Raw genomic sequence first — 12,874 nt, forward strand, 5'->3', positions numbered from 1 at the left:
CTTAGGGCCTCATCAAACCTAAATCCGGCCCTGGCTATGAGTATTATTCTATGCAGGAAGAAGACTGAAAGCCATTGGAAATGGTAATGTTTTATTGCATGTAGAACAACACTGCAGCTTGGAGAGATAGACGTTTCTCATTTTCTCATTTTCCCAACCATAAGTTCACTTCACCACAGTTACGCCATTGTGGTGTAGTGGTTAAGAGCGGTAGTCTCGTAATCCGGGGAACTGGGTTCGCGTCTCCGCTCCTCCACATGCAGCTGCTGGGTGACCTTGGGCTAGTCACACTTCTTTGAAGTCTCTCAGCTCACTCACCTCACAGAGTGTTTGTTGTGGGGGAGGAAGGAAAAGGAGATTGTTAGCCGCTTTGAGACTCCTTCGGGTAGTGATAAAGCGGGATATCAAATCCAAACTCTTCTTTCCTCCTCCTCCTCCTCCTCCTCCTCCTCCTCCTCCTCCTCCTCCTCCTCCTCCTTCTTCTTCTTCTTCTTTCTTCTTCTTTTCAATTCCTCGTGGAAATTTGTCTGCAGTAAGTTGAGCATTTCTCCCCATATAACATTCTTTGTACACAGTTTTGCTTGATTTAGTGCATACAGTAGGTTGCTTTTGTTAATCTGTGCTTTTTAAGAAACACATCACCTAATGTGTGCATTGTTGTAAATTTTTAAAAAAATGGCAGCTGGAGAAGGGCACTGCATGACTCTCGAATGATAGCTGCATTTCAGTCCATGCATTGTTTTGGAGAGTACAGTGGTACCTCAGGATGCGAACAGGATCCGTTCCGGAGCCCCATTTGCATCCTGAACAGAATGTAAGACGTGACTGCATGTCTGTGCATGCGCGGGTCACGTCTCGCCACTTCCACTCATGCGCGTGACATCATTTTGACCGTCTGCGCATGCGCCAGCAGCGAAACCAGGGAGTAACGTTCTCCGTTACTTCCTGGTTGCTGCAGAGCGCGACCTGAAAATACTTATCCTGAAGCGTATTTATCCTGAGGTATGACTGTACAAACTGAGAAGGGGTTGCATTAAAATACATGCCAAACAACCCCCTCCCCATCTCTTGATCCTTGTTAATCACACTTCTACTTCTCCCAGCATGCACCACTCCACGTGAAGCATTCCAAATCCTGTCAGATCACAGTTGTGCAGAATACAAAAGAATGTACACCTTTTGCAAATCCATGCAGAAAAGAGGCACGGCTACCATCATTGCACCCATTTTCAGAATTTATTTAAGGTATAACACATAATTTGGGTCAGATATTTGGGGGAGGTTTCTGCCGCCTAACAGACCCTTGCAATTTGGGTCCACCACCCGTCTGTTTCCATCATCCCTCAAGATGGGGTTGCAGCATTTTACCATACTCTCTCCCCCCTCCCCCAAATCTATTTCTAAAAGCCAGGGCAGTTTTGCTCCCAGAAATGAAGGCTGCTGACTTTTGTGGGGTTCAAACCCTTGAGAGCCAGTGTGGTGTAGTGGTTAAGAGCGGTAGTCTCGTAATCTGGGGAACCGGGTTCGTGTCTCCGCTCCTCCACATGCAGCTGCTGGGTGACCTTGGGCCAGTCACACTTCTTTGAAGTCTCTCAGCCCCACTCACCTCACAGAGTGTTTGTTGTGGGGGAGGAAGGGAAAGGAGAATGTTAGCCGCTTTGAGACTCCTTAAAGGGAATGAAAGGCGGGATATCAAATCCAAACTCTTCTTCTTCTTCTTGTTCTGTAGTGCCAGGACCTATGTGCGAAAGAACAGCAAAGAACGGCTCCAGAGAGATCTGCCCTCGAGATATTAGTTTGGCAGAGAATTTGCCTCTTTACTGAACTGTTCTGGTGTGTGTGTGTGTGTGTGTGTGTGTGTGTGTGTGAATGAATGCTGGGGAAGGTGGCAGGTAATACAAGGAAGGATTCTTCCCTCCCCGCTTGTGCTGCAAAAATGCCTTGGTCATGAACAATCTCTGTCCCTGATCTATTTATTCCTGGTTCTTTTCATATATTATCAGGTCAGGCATGCACAATAATGTATTTATGGGGGGACTCCCCCTTGCACTTTTCCAGCTCCCTCACGCCTGTCGAAAGCGCATTGCTTGTAGATGCCTTTGCCAATAATGCAAACCAGGTGCTGTCCCTTGGATGAGTTTAACAACATCCAACTTGTACAGCTGGCTCGCAATGCAGTACATTCTGGTAAGACGCCGTGGGTTGGGGTGGTCTTCTGGGATCAAGCTGTTTGATTAATGCACAGGGCTTGCCATTTGCCTGGTGTTGTGTTTAGCACCTTGCACAACCGGAGCTTTAAAAAATATCAGGCAGGCAACACATAAGTTTGGACTTGCCAGACCTGGGCTACCTCTGGAAAAAGGGACATGTTTATTATGTTCCTAAGTATGCTTACTGGGTTCCTGGTTGTGGGAATAGGGTGGGCCATTTTCTAACTGCTTGCAAAAATCCTAGAATCATTGAATTTTAGAGTTGGCAGGGAACTTTTTAATGTGTGACATCTTAGTTTATTTTTGGTCTTTGTTGGAAGCCGCCCAGAGTGGCTGGGGAAACCCAAACCCAGCCAGATGGGCGGGGTACAAATAAATTATTATTATTATTATTATTATTATTATTATTATTATTATTATTATTTTATAATGCAAGGGTCATCTAATCCAACCCTCTGCAATGCAGGAATCTCAGCTAAAGCATCCCTGACAAATCGCCATCCAACCTCTGCTTAAAAACCTCCAAGGAAGGAGAGTCCACAACCTCCTGAAGGAGACAGTCCAGAAAATTATTCCTAATTTTCAGTTGGAAAGTCCTTTCTTGTAATTTGAATCCGCTGGTTCAGGTCCTACTCTCCAGAGCAGGAGAAAACAAGCTTGTGCCATCTTCCATGCGACAGCCTTTCAGATATTTGAAGATGTTCAGAACATTCAGAACCCATGCTGTTCACCAAATCACATGGCATGGAAGCGGTTCTTAAATTATTGGCGCTCTCTGTGTGTGTGTGTGTGCAAGAAGGGCCTACTGTGCAGTGATGTGAAATCCCCTAAAATCACGAACCTTTTAACTGTGGTTTGTAAAGCCAGGTTAGCATCTTTTTGTGAGAGTACTCAGGGATGCAGGAGAGGATATATTGTTGATTATATCCTTTCTAACTTGTGTTAACAAGTTCTACAATTTAGCACTGTTACATTCCCCTTTTTAAACTTGCACAGCGGATGTGTTTGCTCAGGCTCGCTAAAGCCTCTAAAATACGTTTCTTTGGTAATTCCTCATTTAGTCCCTCATAAAAAGATAGACACGACACAATCTTCTATAAAAGTATAAAATAGTTTACTCACTCACATTCTGTTCACAAATGAACCCCAGAAGGCAGACTTAAGTTACAAAAGTAATATACCTGGAAACTATCCCATAAGGAGACAGTCCCTTTGTCCTCTCTCTTAGGCTAAGCAGATGTTGCTTCTTCGACAAATGTGCTCAGAGAGAGATATATGGCTGACCAGTCCTGCTCTTTTGTTACCTGGGCAGGTGAGGTCATGCCCACCTCTAGTCACATGCAGAGGAAGTCTCTCCCAGCCTAGGAGAAACAGGAAGTTCAGACTGGCTGATCCAGACATCCCCTTTTATGTCCACTCTAGGGATGTTGTACTTGACTGCTCTTGTGTTTCACCTCCCACAATTTTTGACACAGTTGGAAACATCAGTGCTTTTCTGGGGCTCATGTAGGCTGGCCCAATAACAATTTATGCTTGTCCCATCATGTTTGCTGGCTCCCATTTCCTTTGGTACCAAACGGTAACTTGCATTTTTGAAGTTTCACCACTGTATTGGATGCATGGCAGTCAGCCTGCCGCCAGAATCACAAATACACGTAAATCAGCAGGATTATGTGCTGTGTATGATATAATAATATGCATTTTAGTGTGATAACCAGAAAATGCCTTTGAAATGACCACCAGCTGCTTAAATTATCAGTCCCACAACTAATGGAATATTTTTACTTCACATCTTACCTGCCCTTGTATGTATGAGTTATCTGAATTTGATTTTGCTGTGCGGCGTTGTGCAAATCACTATCCCTCAATCTCAGTTTTCTGCCTTCTGCATCATAGGAATTATAATGCCCAGGCCACAGCCACATACTTCAATGGTGCCATTTAGACAGTTCCCAGCAAAAGATAAAAATTGGCATTTCTCAAGAAGTTTTGGAAATCACAATCAGTTAATGAATATCTCAGCTCACACCGTTTAAAGTTCAGTAAGGAATGTGTTTGCTCATAAATGTGCTAACTGTCAAAAGGAGAAGTTAGCTTCAGGAGAATATTGCATCAAGTTCACATATTTTAACTTGCCCAGCACTGGGAATAACTCCAGCAATGTAGATTCTTGATGGATGTACATCGACTTGTATGGTTTCATGTAAACCGAAGGATATTTAACTCTGTGCTGTGTGCACCTCCTGCCTTCAGGAAGTTATTTCTGCGAGTCTTGAATGGTGGTAACTGCAAGGAGGGTTCTGTGAGAATCTTTATGCCCTTCTCAAAATTCTAGAGCCAAGAAACCCCACTATGGAACTTGGCACATTCCTCTTCTCCCCTATAACTGCTTTCTGCTCTGTAAGAGCTGCCAGAGTCTGGCCTTGGCATGTGATAGCTATTGCTTTTCCATATTTTTTTCATGCAATAAATGCACCATGGTTACTCACTTGTTGCACACAACCCGGATGTCTTCCTACCAAGCAGTGCAAGATTCAAGGGGTTCCAGGAGCCTGGTTTATGTTTCCTTTTGGGAATGAGGCACATCAGACACTTTGGTGTCTTTAGGACATATGGCTTATTTACACACACATATATAACCTGTGTCTACAATGCAGGTGGTGTTGTGGTCTAAACCACAGAGCCTAGGGCTTGCTGATCAGAAGGTCGGCGGTTCAAATCACGGGACGGGGTGAGCTCCCGTTGGTTGGTCCCAGCTCCTGCCAATCTAGCAGTTCGAAAGCATGTCAAAGTGCAAGTAGATAAATAGGTACCACTCCAGCAGGAAGGTAAACGGCGTTTCCATGCACTGCTCTGGTTCACCAGAGGCTGTCTGTGGACAAACGCCTGTTCCCTCGGCCTATAGAGCGCCGCAACCCCAGAGTCGTCTGTGACTGGACCTAATGGTCAGGGGAACATTTACCTTTACCTTTACAATGGTGGGGTTCACAGCCTTAACATCCCCATATGGTCTTGTTTCTCCCATAGCTGCAGCCTTGGATTCAAGCAGAAATCAGCCATGGTGTGCGCGCTCTCTCTCTCTCTCTCTCTCTCTCTCAGGCTTTATCCTTCTAACCATCTCCGAGCTGGAGGAGGCCCACCCATTTGTCATCTGGCACAGAGCGCCCTTTCATTTGTTCTCTTAATGGCCCATCACCTTTTCTTTATTCTCTTAATGGCCCGTCGCCCAGGCGATTCCCTCATCAGAAAGATAGCCTGTCTTGATGAGCTTATTTTAACACTTGCTAGGATTATAGGAGTCTGGCACCCACAAACTCATCACAATATATATCTGCACCCTAACAGCAAACCCGCTAGCACTGCAAGTGTTGTGAGGTATGTGGCTGTATGAGAGCCATGAGTCCCTGTTGGACAGTGCTTGTGACGTCACGCATGATGAGATCCCAGTTCTTGATTGCAGAGGGCGGGGGCAGGGAGAGTGCTATTGTGATTGGATGCTGATTGTGAGATTCCTGTAAGTATCAGGTTGGCTATTGTGAGAACAAGATGGGGCATTGGCCCAATATAGCAGGCTTTTCTTCTGTTATTCTGAGATGGGGACGTTCAGGATACTCTTATAGGATCTCTGCTACAACCCTCTTGCTTTTTGTATCTGTATGTCTTTGTCTCTGCTTACCTTCATATATACAGTGGTACTTTGGGTTAAGAACTTAATTTGTTCTGGATGTCCGTTCTGAACCTGAAACTGTTCTTAACCTGAGGTACCACTTTAGCTAATGGGGCCTCCCGCTGCCGCCACGCTGCCGCCACACAATTTCTGTTCTCACCCTGAAGCAAAGTTCTTAACCCAAGGTACTTGTCAGGGAACTGCCATCAGCTCAGAGGTGAGAGGGGGAAGGGCAGCTGGATTACAGAGAGCCTCCGAAAATCGTAGGAAGCAGCACTTCCTCAGCGGAGGAAGGAAGCCATGCAATTCTGGGCTGCATCAATAGGAGTATAGCATCTAGATCAAGGGAAGTAATAGTGCCACTGTATTCTGCTCTGGTCAGACCTCACCTGGAGTACTGTGTCCAGTTCTGGGCACCACAGTTCAAGAAGGACACTGACAAACTGGAACGTGTCCAGAGGAGGGCAACCAAAATGGTCAAAGGCCTGGAAACGATGCCTTATGAGGAACGGCTAAGGGAGCTGGGCATGTTTAGCCTGGAGAAGAGGAGGTTAAGGGGTGATATGATAGCCATGTTCAAATATATAAAAGGATGTCACATAGAGGAGGGAGAAAGGTTGTTTTCTGCTGCTCCAGAGAAGCGGACACGGAGCAATGGATCCAAACTACAAGAAAGAAGATTCCACCTAAACATTAGGAAGAACTTCCTGACAGTAAGAGCTGTTCGACAGTGAAGAAGAAGAAGAAGAGAAGAGTTTGGATTTGATATCCCGCCTTTCACTCCCTTTAAGGAGTCTCAAAGCGGCTAACATTCTCCTTTCCCTTCCTCCCCCACAACAAACACTCTGTGAGGTGAGTGGGGCTGAGAGACTGTGACTGGCCCAAGGTCACCCAGCAGCTGCATGTGGAGGAGCGGAGACGCGAACCCGGTTACCCAGATTACGTGACTACCGCTCTTAACCACTACACCACACTGGCTCTCAGTGGAATTTGTTGCCAAGGAGTGTGGTGGAGTCTCCTTCTTTGGAGGTCTTTAAGCAGAGGCTTGACAACCATATGTCAGGAGTGCTCTGATGGTGTTTCCTGCTTGGCAGGGGGTTGGACTCGATGGCCCTTGTGGTCTCTTCCAACTCTATGATTCTATGATTCTACGCCTCTAGTGGGGAAGAGCTGCAGGGCTCGGAGGATGCAAGGCGGTGCCAGGACACCTTGCCTGAGCAAAGCGGGGAGGAGGGAGGTCCCCCTTTACCCAAGCCTTCCTTGCGCAGTAGGCTTTCGCGCAGAGAGGGGAGGCGTTGGCTGGGGGTCAAGAGACTACTCTGCTGGGGAAAGTTTAAGGACCGCCCACTCTCAGATTCTGCTAGTGAGTGAGCAAGACATGGAATAGAGGCGTTCTGCATTGTAAATGTTTTGCACCAATAATAAAGCCTTTGAAAAGACCAGTGAGGACCTTGCCAGATCGCTCTCGAGCAACCACACCGATAGGCATAACAGTACTATTCCTGGGTTAGCGGAGTCTGTAACCTGAAGCATCGGTAACCTGAAGCGCCTGTAACCTGAGGTACCACTGTAAATGCTAGCAGATGAAAGCACGGGTTAAGGATTTGTGAGTGTGTGATGTTATGGCATCTTATGTTTGGAAGCAGGCAACCTAGTTCCAAATCCTGGTATAACCAGTGCATTTTTCCTGGGGGTACGCAGGAATACCCATACCCCTAAACATTCTGTGACTCTAACGGAAGAAGGAGCTAAAAATCTAAAACAAATTAGTTTCTTCTCTAGCACGGTGAATCATCAGTTCTGTTGCCACCCCCGATGGCAGCCTCATTTCTTGTCACAATGTTTCCTGAGTCTCAGACGGAAGCGAGCGTTTAATGTGTGAAGTAGGAATCTAGCACAGTGATTGGTCAGTTTTGTTGTATTTAGTGTATTTATTTTCCCCAATGTGAACTATAAAATGGTGATTTTCTTGAGTCAAAATGAGAGTACCCCTAAACATTTTTTTTAAAAAATAGAGAAAAAGCACTGGGTATAACTAGGAAACCCACTGGGTAGGCTTAGCTTAGTAGACAGTGAGTGGCCTAAGTTGCCTCACAGGATTTATTTACTTTATGATTAATAGGAAAAATTGCTGCAAGGATTTTAAAAAGAAAAGAAAAAAGAAAACGGCAAACTGGTAGGACAGGATATCATACGAATAAATTGCAGAACGTGAAAAGTCAAGGTAGCTATGCTGAAAAATTAAGAAAAATTCCAAGGTCAATATTAGGGTGATACCTTTATTTGGCCAACCAAAATGTGACAAAATGGTGTGCAAGCTTTCCATTTCCCCAGTACTCTTCATCAGGCTAGATGGTAAACAGAGCAGGGTTGGGTGGAAGAGAAAGGTTGGCTGTATCTGGTCATAGTCTTAAGACAGAATGAAGAATTTGCTTCTCTATAATCAAGCCAGCTCTACAGAATTGTAGAGTTGGAAGGATCTTCTAGCTCAACCCCCCTGCAATGCAGGAATCTCAACAAACAGTGCCCCATCCAATTTGGAACCACGGCGGATCCTGCTTAGCTTTGCAAATGTGCTAGCAATTTTATCGCTGCACCACTCCCCCTTCTCATTGTTAAAGGAACTTTGGGGAGCTTTTTTCCACCTACCACTCCTCCTTTCTCCCTCCTGAAGACCCAGCTAGCGACTCCTCTTGGATGTAGAGTCCATGGAGGTTTACTCAGAAGTGGGGCCTACTCATAACTGTATGTAGGTCTCCAGTCACATTCAGAAAAAAAGAAGAGTTTGGATTTGATATCCCGCCTTTCACTCCCCTTCAGGAGTCTCAAAGCGGCCAACATTCTCCTTTCCCTTCCTCCACCACAACAAACACTCTCTGAGAGACTTCAGAGAAGTGTGACTAGCCCAAGGTCACCCAGCAGCTGCATGTGGAGGAGCGGGGAAGCGAACCCGGTTCCCCAGATTACGAGTCCACTGCTCTTAACCACTACACCACACTGGCTCTCCATTCTGGCTCTCCACATCATAGCAGGAATGTGAAATTTAGGAAATCATGTTTGATTTCCAGATAATAATAGTCTTGGGCTTCATATTTCTGGATTGCTCAGTTGGTTAGAACCTAGTGCTGATAACACAAAAGTTGTAGGTTTGATCCCTGTATGGGACAGCAGCATATTCCTATATTGCAGGGGGGTGGACGAGATGATTCTTAGATTCCCTTCTAACTCTACAATTCAATGATTCTTTGATTTCTGACGTACAGTGGTACCTCGGGTTAAGAACTTAATTTGTTCTGGAGGTCCGTTCTTAACCTGAAACTGTTCTTAACCTGAGGCGCCACTTTCGCTAATGGGGCCTCGTGCTGCCGTGACGCGATTTCTGTTCTCATCCTGAAGCAAAGTTCTTAACCCGAGGTACTATTTCTGGGTTAGCGTAGTCTGTAACCTGAAGCGTCTGTAACCCAAGGCACCACTGTACTGCACTGTTATTTGCAAGCTTTCAGCAGATAGATGTACGGGCCAGGAATGCCATTTATCAGTTAATCCCCCAAAATCTTCTGTATTGTTTAGCTGCATAGGTTTTTGTTGTTGTTGTTGTTTGTAAAGCTGCTAGTATAATGTTGGTAACAGTGAAGAGCAACTCTCAGGAGGCCTTGTTAGACTTATCAAAAAACAAACAAACAGACAAACAAACAAACAAACAAACAAACGCAACAGCTATAAAAGGGATGTGGAGGGACCCCCCAAAGAAATGCATCAGCAAAGACAAAACAGAACAGGCTTCCGATTTGCACTGAATTTTAAATATGCTAATTTATATGTAATGCTGCAGATTTACACATCTTTACTAGAATTTAAGTAGAAATTATTATTATTATTGCTATTTATTGAATTTATATACCGCCCTATACCGGGGGTCTCAGGGCAGAATAAAATCAAGATATAAAACCACAAAACACATAATCAGAATAACAACAACAACCCAGTAACCCCCACCCCCAAAAAAACCCACATTTTATAAGGACGCAGGATGTAAATCAGATCAGCCAAAGGCCTGGTTAAAAGGAGTGTTTTTGACTCGCCTAAAGGTGTATAATGAAGGCGCCAGGCGAACTTCCCTGGGGAGAGCATTCCACAAACAGGGAGCCACTGCAGAGAAGGCCCCGTTCTCGTGTTGCCACCCTCTGGACCTCTCAAGGAGGGCCTCAGAAGGGTCCAGGTAGGTTCCTACAGAAAGAGGCGGTCCTTGAGGTATTGTGGTCCTGATCCGTTTAAGGTTTTATAGGTCAAAACCATGCAATATATTTCACCATATTGCAGAAGACAGTGACCGGGTGGCCCATATATTCCTGCTCAGTCTGCTGTCCAGCTACCGCAAACTCTCTCCTAGCCTTTCCTGGAGATCCTAGCAAGGATTCTGAACCTGCGACCTTCTGCTTACAAGGCCGAGGCTATGGCGCTGTGGGTTAAACCACAGAGCCTAGGACTTGCCCACCAGAAGGTTGGCGGTTCGAATCCCCGCAACGGGGTGAGCTCCCGTTGCTCGGTCCCTGCTCCTGCCAACCTAGCAGCTCGAAAGCATTTCAAAGCGCAAGTAGTTAAATAGGTACCGCTCCGGTGGGAAGGTAAACGGCGTTTCCGTGCGCTGCTCTGGTTCACCAGAAGCGGCTTAGTCATGCTGGCCACATGATCCGGAAGCTGTACTCCGGCTCCCTCGGCCAATAAAGCGAGATAAGCGCCGCAACCCCAGAGTCGGTCAGGACTGGACCTAATGGTCAGGGGTCCCCTTTACCCTTTACCCATGGTCCCCCTAAGTACTGCTAACTGTTGACGGACAACTTCACGGCACCTGCTGTCCCTTCAAACAGAGGAGTGTCTTCCATAAAGAAGGATACATGGCTACTCTGCAGCTGTTGCTTCAGTATCTGGGCAAATGATTTTCTTTTTTGAAAGGGGGTGTGTCCTTGTATTTTTCAGCTGGTGATTTGTACATGGTTACGGCTTGGCAAAGAGCGTCGGGAGCTTGGAATGATGCTGCAGGAAAGAACAACCTCTGTGGGTGGCTGTGTAGACTCTCTTGGGGGGGGGGAACATCCCATTACCTCCTTTCAGAGGAGGGGTCTAGGCTGGGCATGCTGCAGAAATGAATAAACAGTGCGACCTCTCCAATCCAGTTTATTCTTATGTGCTTTCCAGATTTTTTATTTTTTATTTTTTTTTAGAGAGAGAAATATTAGCGCCGTAATAAATAGGCACTTTGTATATTGGGGAGAATTTCATGTGGAATTTTGGAGTGGACTTGGAGCTCTTAACATTAGACTATTCACATTCTGTCTGGCCAATGTGAAGCTACACAATTAACTCTTTGCGGCGCTCTGAAATACAGAGGGCTTGCAGGCAGTCTCTCCCTTGGTGTCTCTCAGAAGCATGCATGTGCCAGTAAGCATGTAATCCTGAAATGACCTTGGGAAACTATCGCGGGGATTTAATCCTCTCCAGTAAACAAGAGGGATTTCTGTTTCTTTGGAGGGTTTATTACTTTTTTTAAAAAAATAAAAAGGCAATCTTTTCCTGCTTCATATCAGCTTTATCCTTGCTCTTGTCCACAGAACATTGCTTCCTTGATTCCCACCTAACATTATTTAAGGTGCTTTCCTTGAGCTTCCTTCAATCTCTTTCCCACAAATGAGGTCTCGGATTAATTTCGAGGAATTGCAAAGCTGATGAGGTGTTCTTCATTACAGTGGTACCTCGGGTTAAGTACTTGATTCGTTCCGGAGGTCCGTTCTTAACCTGAAACTGTTCTTAACCTGAAGCACCACTTTAGCTAATGGGGCCTCCTGCTGCCGCGGCGTCGCCAGAACATGATTTCTGTTCTCATCCTAAAGCAAAGTTCTTAACCCGAGGTACTATTTATGGGTTAGCGGAGTCTGTAACCTGAAGCGTATGTAACCTGAAGCGCATGTAACCCGAGGTACCACTGTAGTATGGATTCACACCGCTAGAGCCGATTTATACATGCAGAGATGCTTGTTGTACAGTCATACCTCACATTACGTTTGCTTCATGTTACGTTCTTTCAGGTTATGTCCTGCGGCGACCCGGAAGTACCAGAAAGGGTTACTTCTGGGTTTTGCTGCTCGCGCATGCGCAGAAGTGCTAAATCACGCTTCGCGCGTGCGCACAACCCCCAAATATCGCCGGGCACCTGTGCAGATATGGCGCTTCATTGCGCTCTTTTCATGTTGCGAACGGGCCTCCGGAATGGATCCCATTTGCAACCAGAGGTACAACTGTTGAAATATACTCGGAGTCGAGTGTGGATTTCATGCTCTTTATTCAGCTCATAGTAGCAAGGAACGAAAGTTTTCCCCAAATATCTGCATTATATACATTATTTACACAATGGGCCGCACGTGATTGGCTAATTCCGGGATTTTCCTGTTGGCCAATCAGGTTGCGGATTCACTTCCACCTGGAGCTGGATTGGGTGGCTCCTGTGGACCAATCATACTGCTGCATTGTTCTAGGACCAATCAGACTGCTGCATTTTGGATCCTATTGTTCTAGGACCAATCAGACTGCGGCATTTTGGATCCTATTATTCTAGGACCAATCAGACTGCTGCATTTTGGTTCCTATTCAACTCAGTACATAATAACTGTATTTGTAACGAGGGGGATTTTTTTCTGTCTTTAAGTTACGGTCCCTTGCAAGAAGCAGCAGTTGATGTGAGCTCTTTTTCTTTTTCTTTCTTTATTATAGGGAGCCACTAGCGCTTTTCCTTGTCTCCAAGCCACCCCAAGGCACCCTGTGCTGCCTTTCCAGTGCTGACTCCCCATCCCTATTCCATACCTTCCAACTGTACCTATTTAGCAGGTACAGTACTTGTTTTTTCATTCTGGGTACCAGTTAATGGATGGGCTGAATTTGCACCTCAATAGAGTCAAACCCACTTACAGCTCCTTTGTATAACATGGATAGATCAGTTATATCC

The 12,874-nt window shown here is 45.7% G+C and overlaps 1 protein-coding gene across 7 annotated transcripts in view; it reads left to right on the top strand.

Moving 5' to 3' along the window:
* The window catches only part of FGF18 (fibroblast growth factor 18), a 223,655-nt gene that overhangs the window by 126,360 nt on the left and 84,421 nt on the right, over positions 1–12,874 (top strand). Inside the window, exons 1-2 of one of the 7 annotated variants that reach the window (XM_083432006.1) lie at positions 5,750–5,864; positions 12,643–12,756. The exons of 5 other annotated variants lie outside the window; for them this stretch is intronic. Coding sequence is in view for 1 of the 2 variants with exons in the window: in XM_083432001.1 (XP_083288127.1) it covers positions 5,757–5,864 (108 nt within the window). In the remaining variant the exon portion in view is untranslated. Of the gene's footprint in view, positions 1–5,749; positions 5,865–12,642; positions 12,757–12,874 lie in introns of those variants that run through there. One more of the 7 variants, XM_083432001.1, reaches the window with a different exon arrangement.

Source organism: Podarcis tiliguerta (genome assembly GCF_965153285.1).
Source record: "Podarcis tiliguerta genome assembly, chromosome: 3".
Taxonomy (NCBI): Eukaryota; Metazoa; Chordata; class Lepidosauria; order Squamata; family Lacertidae; genus Podarcis; species Podarcis tiliguerta.